Source organism: Podarcis liolepis (genome assembly GCF_965112155.1).
Source record: "Podarcis liolepis genome assembly, chromosome: 14".
NCBI classification, from domain to species: Eukaryota; Metazoa; Chordata; class Lepidosauria; order Squamata; family Lacertidae; genus Podarcis; species Podarcis liolepis.
The window spans coordinates 26,982,386-27,001,075 of NC_139569.1; the positions used below are offsets into that span (position 1 = coordinate 26,982,386).

An 18,690-nucleotide genomic window follows, 5' to 3' on the forward strand; every position below is an offset into this window, starting at 1 on the left:
GGTGTAAATGACTCCTAGACTTTCAAAAGATTGTATATTGCATCAAGGTCATCGATTTTGTCAAATTAAACTAAACACCTTTCACTAGACTTTGAATAAAGGTGCAATTAATTGTTTTGAGTTTCATTGTGTTATTATCTTCTTTGCCGGGGCGCACAAACCGCTATTCTGAATCATGCTTTTTATAGGGCATGGTAGGGAGCACTGGAGATGAGCTTATGGAGCCAGGGGTGGGAGCAGGCAGAGCCTCCAAAAAAGTTTGGGAACCGCTACAATAGATAAAATTAATAATGTGATAGTTATCTTTGCGGCACAAAGGATGAATAGATGCATCCACTGCTCGTTCCTGGCATGCTCCAGTTCCACCAGGTTTGACTCTGGAAGAGACTGATGGGCAACACTGCCTGCCCTTGGCTCAGCGGCTCTCAGCCCAGCGGCTCTACCATGGCGGACCCGAAACCCTGCTCAGAAGCTGTGAGTCTCTCCCGGTGCAGCGGGAAGAGTATCAGCGGACTCCCATTTATAACAAGTGACAGCTCCTTCTCCGCAGTCCCTCAGACCTGCAGGCCTGGCCATTCCATGAGCCTTCTCCCTGCGATAATTTAATTTCCTATTCTGAGGAGACAGCGGCGGAAACAAAGACGACAGACTCGCCTCTTAATGAGGTCACACCATGCATATCCTTGCTGCATCCTCCTGGCTCTGGGTTTCCTCCGGGACTGGCCTATATAAGGCTAAAATAGAATCACGAGGCTGTCATGAACCCAATGGCCACCTAGACCAACTTTCTGCAGAGAAGGCGGAATTCGCAAAAAAACCCCAACAACCCCAAAAAGGAACAAAGACATTGGGCACCAAATTCAGGCTCACCTGGTTCCTGCGAATAAGCCTAATTCTCTGCGGCTCCATGGCTAGAAACCCAAATCTGTACTGAGGACTAACAGCTTGAGGGATCTAACACTTCATAGCAGGATGGGAAACCTGTGGCCCTCCCAATGTTGCTGGATGCCACACCACAGGCCATGCTGGCTGGGGTTGATGGGAGTCGGAGGGTATCAGCTGCCTCTCACTTGTGAAGGCTCATGTTAGCGCATAGGTAGAGTGTTTGCTTTGCATGCAGAGGGTCCTGTGTTCAATCCCTAGCACCTCCTCTTCGGTGTTCAAAATTGCCCAGGTGCATTTTGCTACTAGCATGGGTCCAGTTGTGACTACAGTGGTACCTCGGGTTAAGTACTTAATTTGTTCCGGAGGTCCGTATTTAACCTGAAACTGTTCTTAACCTGAAGCACCACTTTAGCTAATGGGGCCTCCTGCTGCCACCGCACCGCCGGAGCATGATTTCTGTTCTCATCCTGAAGCAAAGTTCTTAACCTGAAGCACTATTTCTGGGTTAGCGGAGTCTGTAACCTGAAGCGTATGTAACCCGAGGTACCACTGTACGTGGATATTTCTGAGCACCGGGTTGGTGACTGATATTTTCATAGAGGCAGCTGACTCGTGAACAGCAAAAGACAAGCATCTTGTGCTTCTGTGCTGCAGCACGAATCATGGACCCCTTTGCTGGGCATCTTAGTCCTCCATCATCATATCAAGGAAAGTAAGTGTAGGGCTGAGCACAGATACATTTGACAGTGCTGCTGCCTTTCCACAGCCCACCCAAATAGAACCAAAAAACAACAGTTTAAAAACCTCTGCCTTGGTCCATAATTAATACCATTTGGAGCCTAGCTTATATATCTGAGTTTCTAACTCTGCTCATCTTAAGGCTGGGAAATACAACCCCCCATCTAAAACCCTGTAGAGCTGCAGCTAGTCTGTGCAGACAACACAAGGCTTAGATGGACTTGGCAAAAGGCAGCTACCAGAAAACCAGACTCTGGTACTGAGGGATATGAGATCTTGAACAACTCGTCAACAAAACACCCCAGCATTACCACCACCAAGGCGGCCTTTCACAGGAAAGAGTTACATTCACGTAGCCTGAAACTGGCCCATTCTTCTCATCCCTTATGACCCCTAGCGAGCTCACTGCTGCCTTCAGTAAGCAGAAGGCCAGTTCCAAAATCACAGGGAGTCTGGCATCGGGAACGAAACAGCAGATGGCATCTCAAAATGCCCTGTGATGGAACACACATTCCCAACTAATCGAGAACATTGCCTGTGTTCAAAGCATCCACTCTAAGCACCAGAGTCAATAGCACCGGAAGGCCGAATTTCTGGTACATGAAAGATCATGTTCGATGTATGTGCATAAGCAGCAGGTAACAAATAGGCCAATGCACTAAGTGAGGAGCTTGTCTGTGTTCCTGGGGTTAGCAAACAGGATAGAGGTGTACCTTCAGAGGTATTAATTCTCAAGGCAAAGAAAGAATTAGCCATAGGTGAATTTACCCTGACTGAATTCAGAACAGAGCTCAGAAAGCTATGTTACTGTCTAAACACAGCCGTGCACATGCTCCTGTTTACTCTGCATCCAGTGCACTCCCGTTGCTGGTTTGGGAAGAGGTGTACACATGGTGTCAGCCACAATCCACATTAATCCTGTCCTTTCTGATTAAATACTGCATTTGGACACATTTCCCCTCCAAATTGGGAAAAGGAATGACCTAGGCTCTTTTTCTGAGTCCGGTTCCAAATCTGGGAACCCGTTATTCTCCTAATGATTTATTTATTTACAGTGGTGCCTCGCAAGACAAAAAGAATCCGTTCTGTGATTCTCTTCGTTTAGCGGTGTTTTCGTCTTGCAAAGCAAGCCCATTGGCGGATTAGCGCTATTAGCATCTTTTAGCGTCTTTTAGCGGCTTATCTGCTGATCGGATCAGCTGATAAGCGGCTTAGAAAAAGGGGGGGAGGGAAAAAAACCAGCAGGAACTCGCAAGACATTGTCGTCTTGCGAAGCAAGCCCATAGGAAATTCGTTTTGCGAAGCACCTCCAAAACGGAAAACACTTTCGTCTAGTGAGTTTTCCGTCTTGCGAGGCATTCATCTTGCGGGGCACCACTGTAATGCATTCCCCACCCCCCTACACTCCTCTGTTGAAAAAGACTCTCAGAACAGCCTGCAAAGCTAAATACAGTGGTACCTTGGGTTAAGAACTTAATTCGTTCTGGAGGTCTGTTCTTAACCTGAAACTGTTCTTAACCTGAAGCACCACTTTAGCTAATGGGGCCTCCCGCTGCTGCACGATTTCTGTTCTCATCCTGAAGCAAAGTTCTTAACCTGAGGTAATATTTCTGGGTAAGCGGAGTCTGTAACCTAAAGTGTATGTAACCTGAAGCATATGTAACCCGAGGTACCACTGTAATAACACAACCATTGCTTTCAGACTTAACAATTTAGAAAAGGCACAAAAAGAAAGGGAGTTGGGAGAGAAGAGGAAAAAGAAACTAACTCAGGCACTGGTTCTTAGTTACATATTTGGTTTGCTTTCAATAACCAAAACACCTTCTCAGGAGTGGCTGTGATGCTGAATTTTCATGGTGGGACCTCAGACTTCCCGGGCCTAGCAGAAATCTGCTTGCAACTTGTCAGTACTTCCCTGAACAGTAAGGCTCAAGGTGGTCTAAATGACGGACACATACACCCCCGCACAGAGCAGATGGAGCTGCTGCTGGATACTCACAGTTCAAGACAGGCCTTACTGAGCCATCAAAAAAGACGCTGGATAGGCTTTCCTAAACAAAAATCTTTTTAGCAGGCACCAAAAAAGAGTATAGCAAAGACATTTGCCTGAGATCAACAGGCAGGGAGTTCCAAAGTTGCAATGCAAGTGGGAGTTACTGACTCAGTTGGGTGGGGTCTTCACCTTCAGGGGCCTCACTGGAATCTGCTGGTGCCTCGCCATTCCCCCTCGTGCCAGGAAACACTCAGGCACCCGCCACCCCAGAGCAGATGATCCTGTAGGAAAGCGGAAAGCTCAGCTATTCCCACAATCTGAACTTATACCCCTGTGAAGCCTAGACCCCCTCCACCTCTACAATCTCTCTCTGGCATCCTGATAAAAATGTGTTTCCTGAGGCTTGTTACTCAAGAGATGCTCTAGGTCAGCCTTTCTCAACCTGTGGGTCCCCAGATGATGTTGAACTACAACTCCTATCACCTGTAGCTAGCAAGGCCAGAGCTCAGGGATGATGGGAGTTGTGGTCCAGCAACATCTGGGGACCCACAGGTTGAGAACAGCTGCTCTAGATGAAGGAGGAAGGTGGGGGGGTGAGGCTTCCTCAGAGAGAAACCTTATCGTATCACCAACTCAATTCAAGGGAGAGGGAGTTGCGGAACAGAGGAAGCTTTTCTCTTAAGACAGAGAAGACCGGGGGTGGGGGGGGGCATAAGGCTGCCCTCCCATCAAAGGAGAGTCTTTGGAGCATAGAAGTGGCTGTCATCAGCATCACCAGCAAGAAGCGTAATAGAAAAGGGTCCCAGAACCTGCTAACGTTCACTGTAATCCCCCACTGAATTCTCCTATAAACTGAGCACTTCAGAGTGAACAGCCTCCTCCGGGCGATACGATGGTGTGTTATGCAAACTCATGGATTCCCCTGCTCATTTTAGAACTCCAGAAAACCAAGGAAAACGACATAGAAGGCTGCCTTACACTGAGTCAGACCCTTGGGTCCATCTAGCTCTGGCAGCAGTTCTCCACGGTTTCATACTGGGGAAGCCTCCCAGTCTTACCAGAAGATGCTACCGGAGATTGAACCTGGAACCTTCAACATGCAAAGCGGATGGTCTGCCATGGAGCCACAGGCCTTCCTCAGTCTAAAACATGGATAGGGCTCAGAAGGCAACTCGCTCGACTGCTGGCCAGAGGGTGATAAGAACGGCATGAGAGGGTCGAGTGAGCATGCTTACCCCCGCAGACCTCCAACCATGTGCTTTTACTTAACCCACCATCATCATAACACCTGAAAAGGGCTTATCATAGAACTGCAGACTTGTAGGGTCACCTATTCCAACCCCTTGCAATGCAGGAACCAGAGCAAAAGAATCTCTGACAGATGGCCATCCAATCTCTGCTTTGCAGGCATAGGCAAACTCTGGCCCTCCAGATGTTTGGGACTACAATTCCCATCATCCCCGACCACTGATCCTGTTAGCTAGGGATGATGGGAATTGTAGTCCCAAACATCTGGAGGGCCAGAGTTTGCCTATGCCTGTTCTAACGTTTCTCTTTTCTTGCAATCCATTGGTTCGGCTCCTACCCACACCCTACCAAACCGCGCTGAGAGCTGCATGGTGTGCACAGAACCTGTAGCCCTATGCGCAGGGTGACCTAGTGCGCTGTCCCCGTTGCTGTCGTCTTTTAAAAGCAACCCCTCCAAACGTTATCGGTGAAAATGCTTGGGACTTAAATGAACAAACAGTTAATTTTTGTTACAGTGCTTGTACGAGATCGACAGTCAATTTGGCACTGGCGGTGGCAGAGTGGGGCCTGCGAGGTCTGCTCCCAGGTAGTAGCCCCTCCAGAGGGAGCCCCAGCACATCTGCGGTTATTTGACGTGCAAGAGTGTCAGCATCACAGCGAGGCAGGTTGGTGAGAGGCCGATGGAGAGACAGCTGCTGCCCATCCACTTCCAATGCCACAGCTCTCTCTTGGGGGTCTTGGGGTCCCGCCTCTGGAAGTTGGAAGAACAGAGATGTCCGTGGTTCAGGCTGCATTCAAAGGCAGCCAGGATGAGGGAAGGGGATTTTTCATTTTTCTTGCATTAGAAGAGCAGGTCATTAATGTAGGGAACATGAGAGAAATTCACTTTTGGAAAAGGGAAAAATGAATCAGGGATAATTCATTAATGGGGTTATTTTGGGAAGGTCCAGGATGAAAATTAACTCCTTAGGATTAAATCCAATCTAAAATTAAATCCAACTGAGAAGGGAAATTAATCTGAAAAGAGAGGAGACAGAATTATGCAGCTTGAAACAACCCCAAGGGTCATCTAGTCCAACCCCCTGCAATACAGGAATATTTTCTTAAATAAGCATATTCTTAAATGAAAGCAGAGCAGCAGTAGCAGCATGGTTTAGGGTTTGGGCTCTTGCAGCACACAGGAAGCTGCCTTATACCAAGCCAGACCCATTGGTCCATCCAACTCAGTGTTGGCTACGCTGACCGGCAGCAGCTCTCTGGGATATAAGGCAGGGGACAGTCCCATCAGTTTGACACTGATTTCAGAAAGAACACGTCAAATGTCCATTTTCCACAACAGAGTGCAAGCTACAACTGCTTTTTGGATAACGCCATGTGAACACAGGTTAAAAGCCCGGCAGTGAGCGTCCAGTCCATGAGGGTGTGAACTCAGCCACAGTAAACAGGGAAGGAATCCCAGGAGCAATAGAATTATTTTACCCACTCATCCGCTGCAAAGTCGGGCTCTACAATTCTCATCTCTCTCCCCTCAACTTTGGGTAGAGTTGAAGTGAGGTATGGTGGGAGCGGTACTTGGAAGCGGTGAGGCTTGGAACCCCCACCTTTGAAGAATCACCAGCCATCGGCACGGATTTATGCCTGAAATCATCCGACCCAAAAGGTTCCTTACGATGCAACAAGACTCTTCCCTGGCTTTGCTACAACACAGACCAGCACAGCCACTCCTCTAAAAATAATCTAATGTGGTACCTGGATTTATTCTCCATCACAGGTCAGGCACAAACCAGAACTGTACCACTGCCAGTTTTTCAGGAGCCCCCCAGAAGTGCTGATGGAGTCATATCCACTCTTATCTGGAAGGCTACTGGGTCTTTCTGACAAGCGGGACAGGACCCCTCCCTCAAAGCCAAATGCTCCCCAACACAAAAAGGGACATGCACTTCAGATGGGCTCTGCCATCATTTGAATCCACCACCCCAAGCCAAACACAGCACAGCCATGAGTATGGACAGATCATTTATACAAATCCTTTCAACTCAATCTCCAACAGTGAGTGTTCAAATATATCTTCTGTCTTGGAAACCTATTATTCTTTGCCTGACTTAATTAAAACAGTATGAGGGACAAGAAAGTGCATATACCTGCATTCATATTTTTAAAAAGTCAAAATGGTGCATATAGGGGTTTGTTTTTTTAAAAAAATGCTCTTGAAACCAAATCCCTGAACCCAAGTAAGTGGATTCGGCATTTTCCAAAGGAATGACCTTCAGAACTCACTCTCGGTTTGCAAGACTGCACACCGAGCAGGCAGCAATTCCTCTCGATTGTGAAACATTACCCATCACCATTGTGCATACAGATGTCCATTTCTCACAGCCTGCAAATGCTTTTCCTCAGACCGAGCATGCGAAAAACAGGGTTCACAATCTTTCACTCTCTCCCCCTGATCCACGCAAACAGACAGGCGCAGATGTGACTGCAGCCACCCAGGTGGCCAAAGGAACACCAGCTAATCATTTCTATCCTCAGTGCAGCGGAACCACCAGAACCAAGCAATTGGATCACACACTGGATGCAGCAGCACAAGAGGCACAAATCTCCATCAACTGCAAAAGGTGGCTTCAATTTTCTTTCCCCACCAGAAGCCAAAACCAAAACATTATATGCCGTGTGGCCCCCACCTTGCCACCTTGTTCATCCACTTCATTTACCTGATAGACATTCTATCCCAGATTAAGCATACACAAAAGTCAATTGGGGTTAAACAGAAGAAGTCAGTTTGTCATCTGAAGAGTGTGGCAGAAAAGAGATCCACAGAACAAAGAATATTCCCTCGGCAAATGACCGAAACCAGCATCTGTTAATGCCCACCCCCCTCTGGTTACAAGCAAGAATATTGTGTCCCCAAACTCTTCCTTGTAGCAAATAAGCCAACAATGTATTGTAGATGTCTACACGCAATATCGAGACACAGATACACATCCTAGGGGGCTTTGCAATACTCGGCATTACCAATGCACAGAGAAAGCCAGAGGAAAATTAGGCTGCAGTGCACTCCTACCTACGAATTAGCCCCTGTGAACATAGCAGGTCTTACTTCCAAGGCAACGTGGATTGCATTATTAGAGGCAGCTGGAGTGATGCATGAATTACACATTCAGCCCCAAACCTTGCCAGCCTTCGCTCCTGCTCACACATTGCAGCAGTAGCAGCAGCTGCTGCTACTACGAGCTTGGCAAGACCCACATTCGTTCAGAAGAGTCCAAGGATGAAGCTGCCTTCAGTCCACCTGGGCTCTCACTTGAAATGGTACATCAGCTTTTGGAAGCACACAAGGGACGCATCCCCCTTCTGCTGAGGGTGCTGTGATTAAGCCACATCCAGGCCTTTGTGCTCACAACAGACAATGTGGAAAGAGAAATGCCACCTAAGAAAAATTAATGCACCTCCTTAGGGGTAAAACAGACACGCACTGACAATGCAACATGTCAAAAAAAAGCGGGAGAGGAAAGAAGAGAGCAGACTGTGTAAAGAGAGACTTTCTCTGGCATGGGTGTCGTTCCTCCAGTGACCTTGAAGAGAATGTGCCCAATTACCTTTACAGATCACCTGAGCAGGTGCTTCAATCTCTCTCCAGATCTCCTACCTAGGACATTACTGCTCAAGCACAACATGAGAACTGCACCATTTGCTTCAAGTGAAAGCTGAAAAAGCGTCTAGTCCTCAAGGATTGGGGGAGGGGGGACCATGGGGAAAACTCTGGCTAGATCAACAAAAGCCTACAAAGTAAAGTAGGTGTCAGTGGAAATTATAGCCTAACCTCTGGGTTCTAGACTAAACAGTGGGTCCAGGGGAGTCTGAAAAAGGGCCCCCATGAGATTTAATGCCTCCATGTAATGGAGAGGAACTACTGAGCCCACCCTGGGCTAGGGGGGGGGGGCCTCAGCCTTTCGGCTGCTGCCCATAAGTCTTAATGATCTGGCCCTCCTCGCCTCTGCCCAAGATGATGGCAATGCAAACAGAAAGAGTTCAGCGAGCATCCCCATTAAAGAAAAATAAGATGCATCCAACCCCATTAAAGGCGAAAGAATTGTGGGCACGTCGTTATCTCTCCTAAGAAGATCTGCCACTCTCGGGAGCTAGCCAGCCTGGGGTGTTTTCAGGCTCTTTGCTGCACCCAATTAAGGAGCCCGCCCTGCTGGAAGCCAGGAGGGGCCCCCAAAGGGAGAGAGGGTGCTCCATGCCCCGCTCTCTGGAGACAAAAGAGGTCGCCCCCTTTTGCCCAGATTTTCGCCGGTCCCAGGCTAAGCAGAAGCCCCCAAGAGGTCTGTGCTCTCCAGGCACCTATGGGCGCCCCTCTTCTCTCGGGCGCTCTGCCCTTCCTCCACCACCCCGGGTCTGCTAGGTCTCCCTTTCTCACCCTTGGGGACGGAACACCGAGGAGTGGGGGAGCCACCCCCTCCCCCCACCCCACCCCCTTTTAGCCAAAAAGGCACGGAGCTTTGCAGCCGAGGTGGAATTCTCTCCCCGCCCCCCTTTTGGTGCAACGCCAGCCCGGAGGGCGCCCCAAGAGAGAGAGAGAGAAAGCGAGGCAAGGAGCGCGCGGCTCCTTCGCCTGGATGGCGGCGGCGGCAGGAGAGCCACAGGTCTCGCCTCCGCTTTGTTCTGCGCCGCCGCCGCCGCCGGCTGCAAAGTTAGCGCTGCCAGCGGGGAAGTTGCGCCGCTCTGCCCTCCGGCGAGCTGGGCAAGGCGGGCGGAAGAACGGACGGAGATCCCCGCTGCCTCCCCGACGGCTGGGGCAGGAGGCGAGCGGGCACGTCGGGGCGCGCGTGCCCGGAAAGGCGGCGGCGGCGGCGGCGATCCTATCATCCCCCACCCCCCCACCCCACTGCACATTCGGACGGTCAGTTGGTCTCCCGGAGCCGGGACGCACCTGGATGGTGCAGGAGTACTCGCTGTCGTCCAGGAGGCGGACGGTGCAGCTGTAGTCGCGCTCCAGGCTCCTGCTGCTGCCGCTCATCAGCCGGCTGAGCATCTTTGCCTGCCGGCAGCCCGGCCACCAGGAGGAGGAGCTGCTGCGGGGAGGCGGCGCGGCTCCGGCGGGCCGGCGAGCGGGCCTCTCACATGGTGGGCGCCTGCCTTTGGCCGCCGCCGCCGCTGCTTCTGCCGCCGCCTCCTCCTCCTCGCCTCCGCCTCCTCCTCGCGTTCCGTCCGCACAAAGCCCGGCCGGGAGGAGGCGGGCGCGAGGCTGGAGCGGTGCAGCGGCGTCGGGCGCAGCGAGGGAGAGGCGGGAAGGTTGCGCTAGGGCGGCCGTCGACCGCGGCAAAGGCCAATCCCAGCGCCGCAACGCGTCTGACGGGCTTCTGCGCCGACCAATAGGGCGCCGCCTGGGAGGGTCGCTCTTGGACGACTCCTCCTCGCGCCCACCGCCGGCGCTGCGTTTGCAGTTGCTGCTGCTGCTGCGGGTGACCAGGGCGCGCAGCACCCGCAGTTATTGCAGCAGCAGCGACAGCGGCGGTGTCTCCGGTGCAGCAGCAGCAGGACCCCCGCCCCCCCCCGAGAAGACTGCAGGCCGGGAGAGTCCCGGGTTTCTTACTGCTGGGGGACCCGGCCGGTAGCTTGCCTGCGAGGCAGAGCGCTTCTCCAGGGCACTGCCGAGAGCTCGCCTCTTGCTGCCTTTGGCCTCGAGCCTCTACGGGTCCCGGTACAAAGGAGGGGGCGGGGTAGAAAAGGCAGGCATGTGCTCAGAGGAACGGGGGCGGGGGAGGCAACCGCCAAGGGAGAACAACCCAAGGGGGGGGGCGGAATACTTCCTCCTCTGCTGGAAGGCTCCGGGGAAAGACGGGCATCTCGAGGATTCAGGGCCAGTTAAGGATGGGACATGCTTCTGGCCAGCTATAGCAAAGCCTCTCTGCCTTTTTGCCATAAGGCCACAAACCTTCAAAAGCGGGTGAGTGAAAATTAACCAGACAGGCCTGCTGTGATGGGGAGAAGCGACGGACGGCTCGAACCCAAGCCCCCAACGCCCGTCTGTCAATTTCATCCAATTCCGTCAAAAGTGGGGGGGGGGGGGGATAGCCGTTGTTTTTTGTTTTAAATCCCCTAAGAGTGAATAGAGAGGAACAGATCTTAGGTTTTCCCGAACTGGTACATCACAGCTGAACTGGAAAGCCTCCAAGTTGTTCCAAGCCTAGTCAGACTGTTTCCTAAACCATCCAATTGGGGGCTGAATTATCTTCTGGCTGGTGCACTCTCCCAATTTGAATTCATTCCTGAGTATCTGATCTGTTGTTTTGTAAATTCGTTTTGGACCTGTGGGATCACTTATACATCGAATAGAATAATTTGGAGCTGTCAGCCTAATCTTCCTCTTCACCTAGAGTTACAGTTCTTAAGTGCTCAAAGTGATCTCTCTCATATATATATATATATATATATATATTGGAGTCATGCTAGAACATGGCATCAGGCCCTGAATTTTAATGTTGAAAGGGGGATCCCCAATTATAACGAATGCCCAAACGTTTGGCAGCTTGCTTGTGAAAGGGCATGGAGTCCTCTTGAGAAATATTGATACAGGTGTGTTTTTATACAATAGTTACAGCTTCATAAGTTCATAATACAGTATATTGTTGGTTTAAGGGTACATCACACAAATCTGATTGTAATACAATAAAGTAAAATATATAAAATAAAAGCTGCAATTAAAATCAATATTAATATTTAATGCAGACATGCTATAGTTCACCTAAATAAAGTTTGTCAATCACAGTTTTGGGACCCCTTGGCTTTATATGTATGTAAGACACCAGAAAGTTCTGCCTATAATGATAATATCACACTTTAAATAATACAGAAACAATCATCCAGTTATCACTTCAGGTCAAATTGAGTTAAAGTGTACAGCTGGATATTATCTAGAAATTTCAAATTCCAATACTGTAGTTTATAAATGTATCTTTTGATACATCTATCATCAGCTCATCCTCCTCTGACAGCAGTGTACTAAGTTTGTAAAAAAACTACATTTCAGATTTTCATGTACTGTTACATTGTATCTGATTAATTGCTATCACCAACTTTGCTGGAATTAATGTGAAAGCGAGTTCTTAAATATGTCTTCCAAATGATACCTTTTAGGCTACCAAGGAACATTTACTTTGGGTCTAAAGCTATATTAGATCTAATTATATCACTGATAAGATTCAAGATTTCCTGCCAAAAGGGCTTGTCTCTTGATTCTAGTGCTCTGAAGCAGCCATCCTGATCATTGGCTAGCCATGTACATGCACACACAGGAACATCAGTTTTGCTCCTGGGACAAGCACAAGCGCAAACATTTGAAGAGTCGGATTGTTGGAGAATTTCAGCAGAAAAGGACAGAAATTAACTGTGTCTGTTTTTTCGTCCCATGTCTGGAATGGAAATCAATGCAGTCAATACAATCAGTATTCACTGTTGCTTTCAGTTCACAAATAGTACCTACTACACCCATTTGCACTGCATTCCATTTGCATTTAAATGATGTGGAATGACATAATTGTAATTAATTACACAGAATTTTGCCACAGCCAGCAGCAAGACAGATAACGTAGTTTTCATTGGAAGCTAAACTGCAGTGGAATGGAAACAGCACTTCATGCGAAAGACATGGGGCAGAATGGAAACCGATGCTTTATTACGCAAGAGCATTCATCTTTTATTTGTGTCAAGTATACTGTGTTTTCTATAGTGGTGTGTGTTCATAGAGTTGGATCTAGAAGCCCTGCTAAACATTTTTGTTCGGTATGAGGCAAGAGAGTCCCTCAGTGGTCGAGTAAGCAAATTCAGTCATAGCTTGAGGCTAGTCACAGCACCAAGGCTGGCCTTCTCCTCCATCCACTGTGCGGCAACATCACAGCATTTGACAAGCACTGGATTTAATTTGCATTTCAGCTAAACTACTCCTGGCATTCCTTGCTTTGAACTCTGCTGGAATCTTCCAGTGTCTGATTTCGAAGACCCAATTGGAATGGATGCCTTCCCAGCAGCTCACGCACAGCATGGCTCCATGCACATGGAATGCACATTCATACTTCTACCTGTTGCATTGCTTTATCAGATCAACAAGGCAGGCAATTTGACCGGGGGAGCGGGCAGGCGGCAGTGGCCTACCATGACTTTTCATGATATAGTGATTTACTTTGGATCAACTGATAGGTTTAAAAGGCAAAATATCAATTAGCTAAACGGATTTCATTGGTGCCTAGGTTGCATCCTTATCAGAACACTAAGCAACTGAATTTTGTCACCAAACTTGAAACCTGTCCGAAAGAGCTGGGGAAAGGCTCCAAGATGCTGTCTCAAACTTCCTTGACTACTATTCAAATTTTGTGAAGAAAAAGCTGCTTTTTACCAATCTGGCTTTTAAATAATGCCACAGTTATTACAACATTTATATACAACCTTTCGACCAAGAAGCTGAAAGTGGCAGACATAGTTCTCTACATCTTAACTTCACAACAACCCGATGTGGTGGGTTAGGCTGAGAGAGTGACTGGCCCAGGGTCACTCAGTGAGGGATTTGAACTCTGCTCTCCCAGGTGCTAGTCTGACACTCTAACCACTACACCACACTGACGCCTTACAGTAAAATGTCAACATATCAGTTCTGTTAGCAGCACTTTGTTGTCTCTCCCCGCCCCGCCCCCCGCAACCAATTAGCAACCAGACAGACACTAATGAATCTCAGAATAAGATGGCATGTTTTGAGTGTGACTTGAAAAGAGCATGGTTGGTTCTTTGGGGTCACCAAGTAAATAAATGCTGCAGTCTTCCTTTTGGTATTCCTCACTCTCATTCATACTTTCTTGGTAAGAAAAAGACTTAATGGAACTGTGTATTTGCTGCTACACATAAAACGCTTCACACTTCCTCACACACAATCTAGGAAGATTCAGCGCTGTTTATATTGATGTCATCTAAAAAATCAATACCTTGATGCCTTGAGTGTTTTTACTCAGTATATGGCAATTTTCCAATAAAAACATGGTTATAAATAACTTGATGCAGACCATTTGAGGGGGCTGAAGTATTACCAGAGCTTGATATGGTCAAGGAAGAAGTGCCTTTGTCTAAGACAGCATCCATCACTCACTGCAAAGGAACTTGGGCTTTCTGTACTCCCAAGGTGAAACAAGTAAGCAAGCAAGCCCATCCTCATTTTCTTCATTATCTGCATTCCTGGATATGTGCATTTGGAGCCTGGAGGACCAAAGCGCAAACATGAAAACACTAAGATTTAAGATGGCAGTTCTATAGGATGCAGCCAAGTCATTTTGGGGAGGACCTGATGATGCAGCTGCTTCAAACAGTGCCTACTATATCCAGTGGTCCCATTTTGTCACAAGCACAACCTTCTGTCTGAACAAAAGGTGCCATTTGCTGGCATTTCATGCAAGCCTGAACCAGATGTTTCAACTTGGCATTAATGTTGCCACCAATCATAGAACTGTAGTGTTGGAAAGGACCCTGAGGATAATCTAGTCCAACCCACTGCAGTGCAGGAATATGCAGCTGTCCCTTTCGGGGATCGAACCTGCAACCTTGGTGTTGTCAGTAATCATGAGCTTCCTTCTTTGTTTTCATTAAGAAAAATGCAATCCCTTAGGAACAGTGGAAGAAAAATGATAAAGTATTAGAAGGAAGTTGGTAATAGACAAGAATTTGATATATAATGCGTTGGAAGAGTTTGAATAAAAACACAATGGCGGTGAGGGCGGGAAGTCAATACAGTACATGAAACAATGCAACTATTTAATTAAAAGCTAATTTGGAAAAAAAATCCATAAAACTATATTGGAGAAGTGCAATTCCACATTTGCTTATAATTATTCCCACCCTTCAATTTTTTGCATCTTTTCACACAGCCCTTTGGAACTGTCCTCTGCATGCCATACGATGATTGGATTAGCAGGGCACCACCACCATGGCTTTTCATGTACCATCTGTTTGAGGTTTGAAATGATAAAACCTTCATAAAATGACTGGCAATTCTGGCCAAATTTTCAGCTGTTTGGTTGGCTTGCTGTTCAGTAGTTTACTCCATACCCCAAGGCACACAAACCCTTATGCGTCTCCCAACCACCTGCATCTGCTTTAATAAAAACTGGCCAGCTTAGGTAAGACAGTAGCATAAGCGTTCTTAAGAACACCTGCAGTTTTTGATAAGTTTGAGTTTCTTTCTGCTTCTGCCAGTTATGGGCAGTGTGTAAAAAAATCTGCAGGGCTCTACATGTCTCACTGAAAATGGGCTGCTGTTCTTTGTATATTGCATTTAGCAAGGAAAGTGCAGATTGTTCACTCTTTTCCACTTACCTGTAGCAGAACAGCCTGGCTCTGTCATTTTGGGTTTCACTCGAGTCTGTTGTGGAAGTCTTACAGACTCTCATTCTGTTCTTTCCATCTTCCAAGTATTATATGCTGCTCCGTAGACCCATGAGGACCAATTATACCATTGGATGCACAGTTTTTCATACCGTCCTCATGATCTACTAGTTACAAGCATTTATTTCCTCTTTCTTCAAATCTGAAAAATAAACAGCTACTGATCTCTTGTCTAATAATGTTATATTTTGAGCTACCGGGATTTAAAAGAATGTAAGTGTCTTTTCTTTTGCTTTGCTAAATTTTACCTAATGACAGGGGCATTAACTCAGTAGATTTAGAATCATGGCTAATATACAGCAGCCAAAAAGAAATACACAGTTATTAAAGATGATGTCTTACAAAAGCAAAACTCAGGAAGTGACCTGAAAATTAACTTGTTTATTTTCACTGTCTTGAACTATAAACAACACGAGTGAGCCACTGCAAAAGAGGAGAAGAGCAATGCAAATGCCCCGAGTGTCAGGCAAGATTCAAACAGAAATGAAAGGACAGGAGTGGACTGCTGAATCTTGCTGACTGGCAGTATAAGAATAAACCTTTCAAACAGACCTGAATCTGCATTGTTCTCAGATGTCAAACTGCCTCAGCTAATATGGTCATGGCTTGGGACAGTTAGACCAGGTTAACCAGGCAGCCAGGGATGCAAATGCAATCCCAGAGCAAGGATATAGTTCAGTGTCTATACAAATCAAATAAAAGATTAAGTTATTAGAATAGCCACACCAAATAATCATCATCATAAACATCATCTACAGCATGTCTCAGTTTGGAAGTTTTTTCTTATTGGGCATGTAGACTGAACCACAAACTGAAACTAATAAGGGATGAAGGCAATGACCTCTGGTGGGATACAAATTCAATAAAAAAGAAAGAAAAAGATGTTTGTGGAAGGGGGGTGGATCCTGAGAGGTTGGTGGGAACCCAGGTAGCTGGTGTGGGGCAGGGGTATCTGGATCCAGTGATCTGCTGTGTTGTAAACAAAATCTGCCCTTATTCCCTTATGGGGGACACAAGAGCCATTATAAAACCCTTTGTAGGTTCTCCATCGGTAGGAGAAAATAACAGAGGCCAACCAGAGAATACTGAGAAGCAAAGCAGCTAGTAAGACTGATCTTTATTGAACTGTTGCAACAGGGTGCTCCCCTCACACAGGAGAAAGGAGGACCCAGAACAAAGGTGTGCCTGCCCTTATATAGACATTTTAAATTGCCTTCCCTGGAGCTCAAGACCACCCCCCCATACATCACACATACATCACAGAAGGGGTGTAACCCAAGACCACCGCCCACAAACATCATACCTACATCACAGAAAAGGCGGTCTACAACAGGAATTTGAATGTTGTTGTTTTTCCTGTCTGCCAGGTTATCTGATTGTCTTTCCTGGCAGTCTGGCCATTCCTTTGAGATGGTGATTACCCAATTCCTGAGACAACGGGAAGGTTCCCTCACCCCCTCCCTCCTTGCAGAGAAAACATTTGGTCAGTTTGGGAGTCAAAACGGTTTCAGAACTGTCTTCCTGTGCTGCTCCAGACATGTGGTCCACATATCTATGTACGTCCTTGGTTGGTACATTTATGAACATTTATTATATATATATATATAAGAACTTAAACTCCAGGTTTGATGTCTGTGCAGGGCTGAACCGTGACAATAACAAGTCAGCCATGTTGAAGGTGACTGCTGCAAGGAGTAGATGATAGCAAAATAAAAATGCAATAATGAAATTGGGGCAGGGGGGTGAAGCACCGAAAGATGCCTTGTACATGCTAGGGATGTGCAATAAATCACCATATCATTGAAGGTGATATACCAGTGAACAAAAGGTGGAAACTTACCCAGGGGGTAGCTCAGATGAACAGATACTTTACAGATAATATGCAGGCAGGGTGTCTCCAGCTTTGTTTGCTCCTTCCCTCCTCCCTCCTAACTGATAAGAAATGAAGAGAGTACAGTGGTACCTCGGGTTACAGACGCTTCAGGTTACAGACTCCGCTAACCCAGAAATAGTACCTCGGGTTAAGAACTTTGCTTCAGGATGAGAACAGAAATCATGCTCTGGCAGCGCAGCAGCAGCAAGAGGCCCCATTAGCTAAAGTGGTGCTTCAGGTTAAGAACAGACCTCCGGAACGAATTAAGTACTTAACCCGAGGTACCACTGTACCCCTCACACAAACCAGCAAACTCACCATATATTTCCACAGTGTTGGCCAACACTGACTTAAGAGCTCAGCTACTGTAATTATGCAGAGCCTTAATAAATAACAAGATGAAAGATGAAAAAATATTTTTAAAATAATTCCAGTGGCACCTTAAAAATCAACTAAATATAAGCTTTCAAGGTATGAGCTTTCGTATGTAATACACACTTTGTCAGATACTCTGAAGCAGAGTATTTATGCAGAGCCTGTTAACAATACAGAAGAGACCTCCCCCCCCATGCTAGACGATCAAAGAGGCAAAGTAAACAAAGAACTAGAAAGCACTTCTTTCTTCCCTCACCAGTGAAAAAAAAGAGGGGGAAGAGTTTTAATTTTAATTTTCTGGTGGTGTTTACCAGTATGTTGTTGGTTTCCCCTAAATAGCTTTCCTCCATTTTATAAATGGTGTTTTTTAATTTAAAGGAGACTACCTTTTTGTATGCTTGCTTGCCCTCCCTCCTTTTGATAAAAATTGAGATATTGGTGGGATGAGGGCTTTTGGGGGGGCCCTTCTGTGGGGGTGGGGGCGAATGGACGGGGGATGATTTAGCTGGCTGCCTTATGCTGAAATGGGAGGTTAGGTACTGTGCAAAAATGATGGGGAGGTTGTTTTTCAGTAAGCGGTGAAAGCAAATGCATGTCTACTCACAAGCAAACCCTACTGAATTCATTGGGGTTTACTCTCAGGAAAGTAGAAGTTTTTGAACTCAGTGGGGCTTATGCATGCACAGATTCCACTTAGACCTCTGAGTGGGGAAGCAGATGCAACTTGACTAGTAAATCACTTAAACTACTCATAAATTAGTTTAAGATATATTAAATATAATATATGGAAGTTTATTTAATATTTTAATTGAATCTACCACTTCCTTACAGTTTAGGCCCTCCACCGCTGCAGGGAGCCTCCTCAAGACCCTCTGCTGCCATGGGGAAGCGGGGTGCAGCCTCTGCCGCTGCAGGGAGGTATGGTCCCGTCCCCCCCGCAGGCCCAGCAAGAGCCTCTACCACCACAGATATATTATATTTAGCTGGCGATATATTGTGATGTTGAAAACCAGATATCGCCCAGTCCTAGTACAGGCTATAGTGGGGGTGGCGGCGTGGGGGGGGGGGGAGAGAGAACAGAACCGCTTCCTCCAAAGCCCTCTGTACTTGCCAGAAGATATAGGGGAAAGGGAATTTGTGGCAACCACAAATA

General features: G+C 47.2%; 1 protein-coding gene and 1 long non-coding RNA gene across 7 annotated transcripts in view; both read right to left on the reverse strand.

Moving 5' to 3' along the window:
• Positions 1 to 10,148, reverse strand: part of FRMD5 (FERM domain containing 5) — a 130,687-nt gene extending 120,539 nt beyond the window's left edge. For 4 of the 6 annotated variants that reach the window (XM_083475106.1, XM_083475104.1, XM_083475105.1 and 1 more), the window contains exon 1: positions 9,798 to 10,148. In XM_083475106.1, coding sequence (XP_083331232.1) covers positions 9,798 to 9,899 — 102 coding nt within the window. In that variant the 5' untranslated portion in view covers positions 9,900 to 10,148. The remainder of the gene's footprint in view (positions 1 to 9,797) is intronic. The other 2 variants (XM_083475109.1, XM_083475108.1) reach the window with 2 other exon arrangements.
• LOC310693334 overlaps positions 1 to 18,690 on the reverse strand; it is a 187,053-nt gene that overhangs the window by 159,113 nt on the left and 9,250 nt on the right. The window lies entirely within an intron of this gene.